Source organism: Bubalus bubalis, chromosome 3 (genome assembly GCF_019923935.1).
Source record: "Bubalus bubalis isolate 160015118507 breed Murrah chromosome 3, NDDB_SH_1, whole genome shotgun sequence".
Lineage (NCBI taxonomy): Eukaryota > Metazoa > Chordata > Mammalia > Artiodactyla > Bovidae > Bubalus > Bubalus bubalis.
Window position 1 is genome coordinate 98,943,405 of NC_059159.1, and position 13,033 is coordinate 98,956,437.

Consider the following 13,033-nt stretch of genomic DNA (forward strand, 5'->3'; position numbering starts at 1 on the left):
TGACTTAAAGCTCAACATTCAAACTTTCCTAAGCATGTCTAATTCCAAGTGTTTATGAATACTGTAATGGTGAAAAAGGAAATAACATATAGCCATGCCCTCTGTGAGTTTTGAAAGCATTTAAAGAGGGGCCACTATGAACTGTTTACTCTGTATTGTCAGTTACACCTAGACGATCAAGTGTATTTGGCACATCTTTTAATATGTCTGTTCAAAGAGTGTACTGTTGATATAAATGGTATGTTTTTTCCTTCATAAACGTGTTTGCTATAAATTCATAAATTAGAAACGTGGCATCATGGTAAACAGCCCTTTACTGAAAGCTTCTTTAAATAATTTGGGGCCAGAGTCAAAGCACCTGTCTGATTGAATTCACTGAGCCCTAGTAAAATTAGGCAGGAAGAACTGCTTCTGGCTACCTTGGAAGGAGGCTGTGGTCTTAGCAGGCAATTCAGTTTTGTGTTTCCTATCAAATAAGAGAGATTGAGTGTTTGCAGAATTGGCACAAAAGCAAAGCATCATTAAAATTTTTTATGGATGAACAATGAAAGCAGTTTGAGCAAATTATGCAAAAGCTATTACTTGATCCTTCACAGATATCTGAAGCATAATTCCATACCAAAAAAAAAAAAAATAGTCAGACTCTTTTCCTCTCATATTCCTTTCAAGTTCTGGGGAGGGCAAGGGTTTTTAACAAAAGTTCCACAGCAGTGGGAAGTTAACTCTGAAAATTGCTGATGTTCATTTTTCTCTTTCCTTAATGGAACTGAAAGTTTCATATCAGCATGTTTCATTAAGACCCCAAACAGATTCAAAGAATGTGCTATATCTCCAGGTCTATTATAGCTGCCATTCCAAACAAAATATGTATGACTTCTACGATTCACTAAGCACAAGTGTGTAGTAATCTGCCCTTTAATGGCCTCTCAAAATGACAGACGGAATGGCTTTGTGAAGGTCAAGTCTGATTTAAATTGTTGATGAATTAGTAGCTAATTCTACGTGATTGAATATTAATATGGAACAGTGATAAGTAAGACATTTTAAATCTTAATGAGCACTTTAATGAATAGGACAAAATGTTTTTCTTTTCAACTCACGTAAAAGTTTAAAGCTACTAACATAATGACAATTTGTTAATTTTTGATTCTGTATTTTCCTGTAAAAGTTCATGTGCTTAACATATAAAGGATATTGGGTTTTTCTTTTCTCAAGTTTCTGGTACTGTACACTTGATGATCTGTCAAATTGATGTAATCAAATGGCCAAGGCAGTTTTATATAAATCACTAATAAATGTAGAGATGAAAAAAAAAACAAAAAAACAATTAACATCTTCTAAACTACGCCCACTGAGATAAGCATACCAATTAGAAATGTCATCATTTCTGCCGTTCATTTTATGTTGAATACTGAGTTTTATTGCCAAATACCTGACAGTCAGATTGGAAACAAGCCACAGCTGTCAATGTGTAACAGTTCTGGCTCTGTAAATCTGTTACGTTGTGATGTTTCTCATGAAAATTTAATGAAGAATGTGCATTCAAAGGAGTTCTGTGCAAAAGGGGGATGGATAGAATTTAATTACCCTTATTAACAATAAGAAAGGTGCTCTCTTTACATTCTCCGTGTGATTAGGATGCAAGAATCATTATCTTTGTTGTGCACTGTGTCTATGGAAAGGGAGCTCTGGAGTGTTCTTTATGAGCCAAGACGGAAAAGAAAGGTCATGCAGACGTTTTAGACTGCTTTCCATAGGGCACAAGTCGGTTTTATCAGTGCTCCCCAAGGTGAGGTCTTCATTTCTTATAAATGGTTATTAATTCTAAATTTCTTTGCTAAGAGCCTTCAGTAAGTGGCTCAACAATCTCAAGTCTTTGACGCTTGCCACTGATGGGTATATAGAATATTGGCATGGTTTTCTAGAGAGACAAACTTGTTGAAGAACAGTGATGACTGGTAGAGCAGTGTTCATGCATGCTGTTGTAACTCGTAGTTAGATGCCAATGGAGGAACTCAGTGCCCTGGGACAGACAGGAACAGCTTAGGAATCCCAAGGTAATTGTTTCATTAACAGAAGTCAGTTGCTTTAAATTTGGAAATTGACAATAACAAATTCTAAGAGCTTTTTTATAAACTCATCTGTAAGTAGTTAGGCATGTAGTTGACTTAGGGGCACTTAAGGTAAACTCTTGCCTGGAAAATCCCATGGTTGGAGGAGCCTGGTGGGCTGCAGTCCATGGGGTCGCTGAGAGTCAGACACGACTGAACGACTTCACTTTCACTTTTCACTTTCATGCACTGGAGAAGGAAACGGCAACCCACCCCCGTGTTCTTGCCTGGAGAATCCCGGGGACGGGGGAGCCTGGTGGGCTGCCGTCTATGGGGTCGCACAGAGTCAGACACGACTGAAGCGACTTAGCAGCAGCAGCAAGGTAAATTATTCTATACTTTGAAGCATTCCAGACCAATGGCTGCCAAGTGAGATGTTTAATAATGTAATGTGTGTGGTGCAGTGGCTTTTGAGCATTTTTCTTTTTTTTCTTTATTCTCCCTAATAACGTTAAAACCAAGCCTTAGATTTACAAATACACTGAATAAAACTTTAAAGCCATTAAAAAAGAAAAAGCCTGATGAAATTCAAGTGGAATAGAGTATTAAAAGGACTTCCCTGGTGGCACAGACGGTAAAGTGTCTGTCTACAATGTGGGAGACCTGGGTTTGATCCCTGGGTCAGGAAGTTCCCTGGAGAAGGAAATGGCATTAAAAGTATCATATCCTAATTTTCAAAATACTCTTTACCTGATTTGTAATTTTAAACTTTCCTTGGAGCCTTGAAAAATCATCTTGAAATTCCACTCTTAACCACTGTTTCTGGCACTTGTCCACTGTAGATGTGGGTTTGGCTGACAGCGCACGAGCATTCAAATAAACAAAAGGTATTGCTGCTTCCTCAAAAGAGCCATGTCTTTCAACTTAAGTAAAATGTATAATAGCTCATCGAAGTTAACTCTTTTTTTAGTCTCTGGCCATGGGACAGGAAAATATTCTCTTGTGAATCCATGTGTCAAACCCAACTGCTTCAGCAACTTTTTTTGGACTTTTCATAGATGATGCTGTAGGACAGCTAGAGTCTACTTTTCCCCATTAACCCTGATTTTCTCTTATAGTCATCCAGGTTTAATGTTCAGGATACTATCCATTTCTTGGGAGCTTTATTCTTGAGTAGTATTCTGACATTCTTTTACTGTTCACAATCAAAATCTCCCGCCCTCATTCTGAACTATTCCTCTGACGAACTCTCTACCATAAGTAGTTTTCTACTACGTGTAGTAGAAACCTTTATAATCACTGTGATATATTCATATTTAGGCTTGGGAATCACAGATTTCTCAAACTCTGTCAATTCAGACTAGCTTTATGGGAAGGGATTTGGATACAAGTGAGGCATAGAGAAAATTTGTGTTGTAGAAGGATAAACTGAGGAGATAAATTGGATTCCCTGGTGGCTCAGACAGTAAAGAATCTGCCTGCAATGCTGGAGACCCTGGCTCGATCGCTGGGTTGGGAAGATCCCCTGGAGAAAGGAATGGCTACCCACACCAGTATTCTTGCCTGGAGAATTCCATGGTCAGAGGAGCATGGTGGACTATAGTCCATGGTGTCACAAAGAGTCAGACACGACTAAGCAAATATACATATATTTAAACTAAACAGTATTTAAAAAATACAAGACAATGCATCTAGGTACCTAACTACCACAGTTAATCTGAGGAGGAAAAGATTAAGTCTGTTTGACTGAGTTTTGAAAAACTTTATAATGAAGATGGTTTTGATTGTGTGGCTTTCTCAAGACACAGATGGAGTACTCATTGGATATGATTTGTATAAGGAATGGTGAGAATTTCAGTGTGGGCAGGAGACATGTTTCCTCTGAGGAAGGTTATCCATGAGAGGCTGAGAAAAATGGGCCATGATTTTAAGACTTCACTAGCCAGGTTTCGCAGATTTGATTTACCCTTTAGGTATTGAGACAGTAGAGAATGAATAGATTTGATCAGCAAGGCAGTAGAGTCATCAAAATGTAACCTTTTCCTTTGAAATGGTGGATGTTTAGCAAGACACTGAGGATTATCCCAGAAATTGTAGGGGACATCCAAGTGGAAGATAGGTATCATGTCTGACTGTTTCTGTTTGTCTCACTGGTTGTGCTCTTGAGTCATTTGTAATTGGTGGCTGATGACAGTTCATCAAAGGTCATGAGGAAGTGATGATTACATTAACTCCAGGGCCCAATTGAAAGTCAAAATGTTTCATAATAGTCTTCAAACAGCCAGATTCTAATGCAAATATTAATGCCCATATAACTAAAATGCCTTCAGTGTCTCAACAGAATATACCTTTCTAACACTGACTGGAAGAACTGCTCATATAGGATATCAATGTGGGTCATGCTTGAGGGACTTAAGAGGACTTTAGTTTCTCAAGATCCAAGATACGGAGAAATTTTGATTAGGATAGGGAAATGGCAACCCAGTCCAGTATCTCTGCCTGGAAAATCCCATGAACAAAGGAGCCTAATGGGCTACAATCCATGGGGTTGCAAAGAGTTGGCACGACTTAGTGACTGAGCATGCATGCAAGGGAGAAATGAACTTTGGATGAGTTGAAGATTCAAAATTGACCCATTTCAACTTTTTAATGACTGAAAGTGGTTCAGGCCTTTGGAATGGAGGAAGGTATTCTCTCACTCTAAGGGATGGATGTTTCCTTGTTGAACTCTTGGGTTGCTTTTGTTTTTTTCTTCTTTTGTATGGGAAACTGTCAGATACTTTTCTGACAAATTAAAACTCTCTACAGAGGGATTAATTCAGGTAGAACCTGTTCAGTTCAGTTCAGTTCAGTCGCTTAGTTGTGTCCCACTCTTTGTGACCCCATGAATCACAGCACACCAGGCCTCCCTGTCCATCATCACCAACTCCCGGAGTTCACTCAAACTCATGTCCATCGAGTCAGTGATGCCATCCAGCCATTTCATCCTCTGTCGTCCCCTCTCCTCCTGCCCCCAATCCCTCCCAGCATCAGAGTCTTTTCCGATGAGTCAACTCTTCACATCAGGTGGCCAAAGCACTGGAGTTTCAGCTTTAGCATCATTCCTTCCAAAGAACACCCAGGGCTGATCTCCTTTAGAATGGACTGGTTGGATCTCCTTGCAGTCTAAGGCACTCTCAAGAGTCTTCTCCAACACCACAGTTCAAAAGCATCAACTCTTCGGCGCTCAGCCTTCTTCACAGTCCAACTCTCACATCCATACATGACCACAGGAAAAACCATAGCCTTGACTAGACGAACCTTTGTTGGCAAAGTAATGTCTCTGCTTTCAATATGCTATCTAGGTTGGTCATAACTTTTCTTCCAAGGAGTAAGTGTCTTTTAATTTCATGGCTGAAATCACCATCTGCAGTGATTTTGGAGCCCCCCAAAATAAAGTCTGACACTGTTTCCACTGTTTCCCCATCTATTTCCCATGAAGTGATGGGACCAGATACCATGATCTTAGTTTTCTGAATGTTGAGCTTTAAGCCAACCTTTTCACTCTCCTCTTTCACTTTCATCAAGAGGCTTTTTAGTTCGTCTTCACTTTCTGGCATAACGGTGGTATCATCTGCATATCTGAGGTTATTGAGATTTCTCCCAGCAATCTTGATTCCAGCTTGTGCTTCTTCCAGCCCAGGGTTTCTCATGATGTACTCTGCATATAAGTTAAATAAACCTGTACTTGGGTAAAAAAAAAAAAAAATACACACACACACACACAGTTTTACTTGAAAGTTAAAAGAAAACCGTAATAGACTAAAATAGGAATAGGTTAGTCCAGCTAACCTGCTTGTTCTCCATGCCCTCCTAAAGCTAGCTGTGCTACATCAGTGATTTCCCCTCAAGGAAAAGTTTCCTTCTGAATATTTGTACTTCTGGTGTGCCTTTCTTTCTGGACAACTTGACTTTCCTTTAAGAATTTTCCACAGTTTGTTGTGATCCACACAGTCAAAGGCTTTGACATAGTCAATAAAGCAGAAAAAGATGTTTTTCTGGAACTCTTTTGACCTGCCTCTTGAGAAATCTGTATGCAGGTCAGGAAGCAACAGCTAGAATTGGACATGGAACAACAGACTGGTTCCAAATAGGGAAAGGAGTACATCAAGGTTGTATATTGTCACCCTGCTTATTTAACTTCTATGCAGAGTACATCATGAGAAACCCTGGGCTGGAAGAAGCACAAGCTGGAATCAAGATTGCCGGGAGAAATATCAATAACCTCAGATATGCAGATGACACCACCCTTATGGCAGAAAGTGAAGAGGAACTCAAAAGCCTCTTGGTGAAAGTGAAAGAGGAGAGTGAAAAAGTTGACCTAAAACTCAACAGTGCATGAGATGGTTGCATGCCATCACCGACTCAATGGACATGAATTTGAGTAAACTCTGGGAGTTGGTGATGGACAGGGACACCTGGCATGCTGCAGTCCGTGGGGTCTCAAAGAGTCAGACATGACTGAGCAACTGAACTGATACTGATTGTGACTTTCCTAATGGCTCATTTCTTAGCTTTCTTTTGGTACTCACTGACCTCCTCAAACACACGTTGTATAATGACTGCTTCCGTGCTGCCAGAGAACTTGATTCATCTCCTGGTCATGGTTTTTAATCACATGTTTGAGCTATTTGTTAGGTTTTCGGCCTCTTCCTGGACTACACTCCTCTGGCCAGGAACAACATTGTTACCATACACTAGCCTAACAGTGCAAGTGCAAGGCTACTTGGATTATGTTAGTTTTTCAGTTCAGTTCAGTTCAGTTCAATCGCTCAGTCATGTCCGACTCTTTAAGACCCCATGAATCGCAGCACGCCAGGCCTCCCTGTCCATCACCAACTCCGGGAGTTCACTCAAACTCACGCCCATCGAGTCGGTGATGCCATCCAGCCATCTCATCCTCTGTTGTCCCCTTCTCCTCCTGCCCCCAATCCCTCCCAGAATCAGTGTCTTTTCCAATGAGTCAACTCTTCGCATGAGGTGGCTGAAGTACTGGAGTTTCAGCTTTAGCATCATTCCTTCCAAAGAACACCTAGGACTAATCTCCTTTAGAAAGGACTGGTTAGATGTCCTTGCAGTCCAAGGGACTCTTAAGAGTCTTCTCCAACACCACAGTTCAAAAGCATCAGTTCTTCGGCGCTCAGCTTTCTTCACAGTCCAGCTCTCACAATGGGAAAGGTTACCAGTCAGTACCTCTTGAATCTTGGGTATCTGCCTTCATGACATGTTTGTATCACCTTTTGTCTTGCAGAGGATCAAATTCCCCGGGGCTTCCCTACTATTGATATGGGCCCACAGCTGAAGGTGGTTGAGCGTACACGCACCGCCACCATGCTTTGTGCAGCCAGTGGGAATCCAGATCCAGAAATCACGTGGTTCAAAGATTTCTTACCGGTCGACACAAGCAACAACAATGGGCGTATTAAGCAGTTACGATCAGGTAGGGTCTTGTTACTGTTTCCATGATCTCCTAGAGAATTTTAGTTTTTCTTTTAAGTTTTCTCTCTATTTTTATTTTCATTTTATTTATTTTTATTTTTTAGGTATTAATTTTTCTCCCTCTTCTCTTTCTCTGTTATTTAATGTGTTGTCTACGTCTGTGATGTCATAACCTGTTTCAGAGTCTTTCTTCTCTTCTCCGTGTTTTGCAGCTTCTGTTTAATCCACATTGCTCACTGCTGTGACTGTATTTTTGATAATTTTTTTTTTTAGTTTACTGCTCTTCTGCAGTATTTGATGGATTCATTTTCTCCTGTTTCTTTCTTATTTCTCTGTTTTCTTTTGAAACAAATTTATTTCAACATTGGACTTCATTCAAAACTTGCAAGGAGTTCCAATGGTTATATCCATTAAAAATCAAAAATGTTCATATTAAACACTAAAATGATTCCGTTTTATTAAAGTGTGTTTCTCTGTCTTCTCTACATTTTAACTCATCAAACTACCAAAGTTTAGTAAGTTTGGGCACATCTACTTTCTTTTCACTAATACATAAAACACATAAATGTTATCTCATAAGTTTCCAGATGTATTTTTTATAAAGTCCTTTACAAAGTACCAATGAAAGGAGGGGATTTTTATTAATCTTATTGTAATATTATTATGAGTGAGTGTTTTGTACACATTTGCCACAGTAGTGTGCACCCACACTAAAGATTTTTAAACCCTCCAGTGACTGGATCTACAGAAGTCTGCTTTTGGTTGGTGTAGACTCCAGCTTTTGCTTCTCTCTCTCTCTTCCTCTCTCTCTCTTGCTACCTGTTGCCCTTTCTCCCTCTCCCATCCCCACCCCAAGTTTATTCATTTGCTCTCTTTAGACTAAAAGTAGAGATAATTCTAAATCTGTTAATTTTTAGAGCCTGTCCCTAGGTAATTTCACAGGGATGTATACTAGTAAGCTGTTTACTTTGGCATGGGTAGTAATATTGATAATATAATTCTAAGTTGTTTAACTGCCTGTCTTCCCAGAATTCTCAGCTTTTGACCTGTCCTGTGATGTTAACGCGTCTTGTTAACTGCCTCTTTTGCTTGTTGTCAGCAGAATTGTGTAGATTAGCATTCTGTTATTGTAAATAAAGAATTAATTATTCACCTGTAACATAGATGATTTCGTATATAAAGCTTTAACTCTGAAAAATTTGTACCAAATTATAAGGAATATAATAATATTTTTATGCTGTCTTTCTTCTCTCCGTATTTAAATCTCCAGAATCTATTGGTAAGTGCTTAGTTCTGAAGCGCACTTCACCCCCACTAATTTCCATATTCAGATTACTCTTATTATTATTAATAAAATGCATGGCATGCATTTTACTAACTGTCAGTGTAGACACAAGATTTCCTTAGTGGTGTGCACATTCACACATCCACAGAACTGTTATTGTAAGAACACTATGTAGAAAAATAAAATAATACACAAGTTATATCACACAAATGTAGCAATGTAAGTAGTGTAAGATATATCCAATGAACAGTGTTTGTTTCTAGTTAGTCTTTAGTATTTCCTATAACAGTATATATATATGCATATCTATATATATACTTAAATAGATTAGCCAGTATTTTCCCCAATTCTGTCTTTAAAAATATTGTTTAGTTCTTTTTTATAAGAATATGAGGCATATAAGATAGAATTCTAACCCTGTATAATCCCAGACCTAAGAACTCATTTGCTTCTCTGATAAAGGCAATGCTGCCTATTGTGGTCTTTGCCCTCTGTGGTATAATGTAACTTGCTTTTATGATCTAATAATACTATCTAATATATTCCTGTTTTACCAGTAGAGTAATTCAAGTTTCTTTTAAGACCTTATTTAATTCTGTAAATCTAATTTAATTCTTCTCCCCAGCCCTAGCCTCCTTCTTCTCGTACTAATGCTTCTTCTTTCTAATCTTATTTGCATTCATATTATCCACCCAGGTGGTACACCAATAAGAGGTAAGAGTGCTGAACTAACGTTCACAGAATGATCTTGCTCATTCTTTCTGTCCTTTCATCACTCTCATCTTTGTCCTGTTTTCAGAATCATTCCAGTAATGTCCATCAACTTTATAATTTTCCTTTGTACTGTTTGGTTATGATTGGTGACTCTCATCTTGTGAGTTTTTCTTTTCTTTTTCCTTCTTCTCTTTGTTTTGTTCATTTCTTTCTTTATGAAAATGATTCTTTAAGTTGTGATATGCTTCAAAGAAAGCATATCCAGGTCTTTAGACCACAGACCAGTCACAGCGTACCATCTGTCCCTCTTTTTTTCCTTTTCTTCTTCTTCCTTTTTCCTTTTTTCTTTTTCTTTTTTCTTCTTTTTCCTTTTTTTTTGTCCAACTGGAGAAAAAAAAAAAAAAGATCATTTTTTTTCTTCCTTAGCTGTTCTTGTTCCGGACCAAAGTCAAGATGGTCTGGAGAACAGTGGCAGACATGCAGAAGACAGCCTGGAACACCTGCTTTTTGTCTTTATCTTTCAAAAGGTTTTTGCTTTTGTTCTTCAATTCTTTTTTCTCTTACTGTCTTAAAAGTCAAAGAATGACTCCCCCTTCCACCTGATCACACTCGCCTGCAGTCTGACAACAGTGCTTTTTTCCCCTCCCACTTCTTTTTTTCTTGGATTACTCGCCTCTGGATTTTTCGAACTTCTGTCCTTCAGGCTCTGGAGACAAAAGGTGCTGAGTATTCTTGGTGGTATGTGGTATTGATGGTTTTTCAGACTTTGACTCAGTGTGCATTTCTTTTATAATTCTTGTTTTGTATTTTTCTTGGGGTTTTGTGACACCACACTGCTAATCCCACTGGTGGATTTTGATGGGTGTCTTAGGGGATCCGTCTCGAGGTCCTCAAGCAGTGGTTGGTTGGCTCTCCGGGCTGGCATAGGCCGTGCTTTTTAACTTTTTTAAAACCTTCTAATTCAATTACTCTTTGTTTTTCAGCAAACGTAATAAATGATTGTAAGTCGTGGCAAACTGGTCTTTCTTTTCTTAAAAAATCTGCATGTCTTAAGGGAGTTTTGTTTCTTTAAGTAATATTTTCATGATATATAATGACTAATTTTAATTTTTTTTGCTTCATGCAGCCTTTTTTGTGCTTGCTGCGTATTTTTGGCTTTCTTCAGCAGAAGACTTTCTTGAAAACCCGGCCTGGTTTTTTTTGAGAGTACCTCTCTTTTGCGCCACTTTTGCTACCAAAATGAAACAAAACAAAAACCAAAAATTAATCTTTTGTTTGATTTAAAAGCCATACTTCCTTGAAGCAGTCTCACCCATCTTCATTTTATTAGTCTAGGAAATAAGCGTATTAATTATGAGTAGAATTCTTGCTTGGGAAAAGATAAGTTTTTATTATGCTAGCGTTGATGATGTAAAAACTTTTAAAAAAAGAAGAAATAATCTCTGTATGTTTTTCTCATCGCATCATTTCTGTCTGTGCACCTTAGCAAGAGATTGAATCGACGTTGAGCGGATCTTCCTTTTGCAGGGCTTTTCATGTTGTTGAGGTTTAGCTTTCTGCACTGAGAAAGCTTTCTCTGACCATCTCTTTGGCAATATATTTTATATCCATGCAGGAGCCCTTCAGATCGAACAGAGCGAAGAATCTGACCAAGGAAAATATGAGTGTGTTGCCACCAACAGCGCGGGCACTCGCTATTCTGCCCCTGCCAATTTATATGTCAGAGGTAGGAATGACGTAACTGTGGCATCGCGTGTTCATTCAGGCTCAGGGGGAATTGAGATATCCACAGGGTCTGTGTGACTATGTCAGGATTTAATCAGCTGATGTGCTAATAATGACAATAGCTGAAGCATTTTAGTGGGTAGAGAATTAAATATTTTAAATACATGGTTAAAAAAAAGTGGACCACTCTTGAGTAAAATCTATCCTGAGGCTTGAAGTTTGTAAGTATATTTGCATTTTGACATCTTGATTATTATTTTAAGTGCATTGATTGAACTGTGTTTTGCATTGGTTTGAGGTTTTCTTTTCCTTCTCCTTTTTTTCTGTTGCTGTGACTCTTCTGTTTCCTTATCAAACCCTGAGATAATTGCTTGGTGTGCCACTAATCAGTTCTCTGTTCAACTCCAAGCATAGAGGTGTTTATGTCTTCATGACCTCTGCTGCAGAGTTGTAAGGATAGAACTGCTAATCTATAAAAAAAAAGAAATAGGTGCTACATGCAAGTAGCACAGTTGTATTGTCTTCTTCCTTTTTATACTTATTTATAAACACATAGTATTATCATGTGCATATGCCTATGCATATATATATATATATATATGTATATTTACACACACACACACAAGGGTTTTTTTTAATTATTCACTTTCTGGAAAGTTTAATCTCTCGATTGCCAGGGAACAGTGATTGTATTTTAAATCATAATATCATTGTCCTTGGGAGAAGAATGAAGGACGATACATCCATATTTTCTTAAAAGTAATAGAAATGATTAAATTTTGAGCTTATGAATGGCTGTTCCTTTCATTTCAACTAGAAAGAAATACTTCTTCCCTGGAGTTCTCAAAGCTGCTTCCTATACTTTTATTGTCCAATGAAAGCACTCTTATTCCTGATCTCCATGCCTATGAATAACCACAAAAGGTGTGGGTGGGGGGGTGGGGATATGTAAAAGACAGTAAAAGCTCTAAGTTACAATAAAATGAGTTCCCTTAGGAAAATATCTAGCTTGATTTTGAAATTTTTGTTTGAGATAATTTTGTTTCCTTGGGGATGTTTTTCTCTCTTGTCATTCTCTGGAGTCTGGGGTGGGAGAATATGAAGAAAAACTATTTCTTCTCCAAATTCTTTGAAAGCCCCTTGATCCTTTTTCTCACAGTGGTGACCTCCTTTGCTGCATGAGGCATGTGTACCTTCTTCAATGGAAAAATTTCAAAATGATGCTAGCTATTCTTTCTAATACTGTTGTGTTAGTCCTTGAGGTGTTGCTAACTTTTTCAGCTGAGGTAGGAAAGATTAAATAAATCAGATAAAGATGTTCAAGTAGCAGTTGAAAGCCTTGATATGGCCTTTTTACTCTCTCTGTGTTTCCCTTGTTTTTCTCCTTTCCTCATTTCATTGTGTTCTGCATCAAACCCCCTACATCCCTCAGAGCTGCGAGAAGGTTGGTGTGTTTTTTACTTTTTACCCACCTTACAAAACTATTAATTAAACCAATAACAAAGAATACAAATGAAATGAATGTAGCTGCATTGTGGTCTTCTTTTGGTTAATGGTATGTTTTAGCAGAGAATGCCCTTGGCCATGGCTTCTGGTGCTTGCTGGTGGTTCCTAACTGTGGTGCATGATGGGAGAGAATGAACCTGGGTGCATGGTAACGGGTAACACTTAACTCTCAGGTCCGGTGAACTTGATCAGTGTTCCTGCTTTCCTTCCTGCTCCACTTTTCCCGTCTCCTGCCCCACGTTTAATTTCTGTCTCACAAAGATGCCTGCTGCCC

General features: G+C 38.5%; 1 protein-coding gene across 32 annotated transcripts in view; it reads left to right on the forward strand.

Moving 5' to 3' along the window:
- The window catches only part of PTPRD (protein tyrosine phosphatase receptor type D), a 536,986-nt gene that overhangs the window by 300,764 nt on the left and 223,189 nt on the right, over positions 1–13,033 (forward strand). For 20 of the 32 annotated variants that reach the window (XM_044939860.2, XM_044939874.2, XM_044939864.2 and 17 more), the window contains exons 5-8: positions 7,342–7,530; positions 8,800–8,808; positions 11,144–11,254; positions 12,686–12,697. In XM_044939860.2, the coding sequence (XP_044795795.1) occupies positions 7,342–7,530; positions 8,800–8,808; positions 11,144–11,254; positions 12,686–12,697 (321 nt within the window). The remainder of the gene's footprint in view (positions 1–7,341; positions 7,531–8,799; positions 8,809–11,143; positions 11,255–12,685; positions 12,698–13,033) is intronic. The other 12 variants (XM_044939870.2, XM_044939871.2, XM_044939886.2 and 9 more) reach the window with 3 other exon arrangements.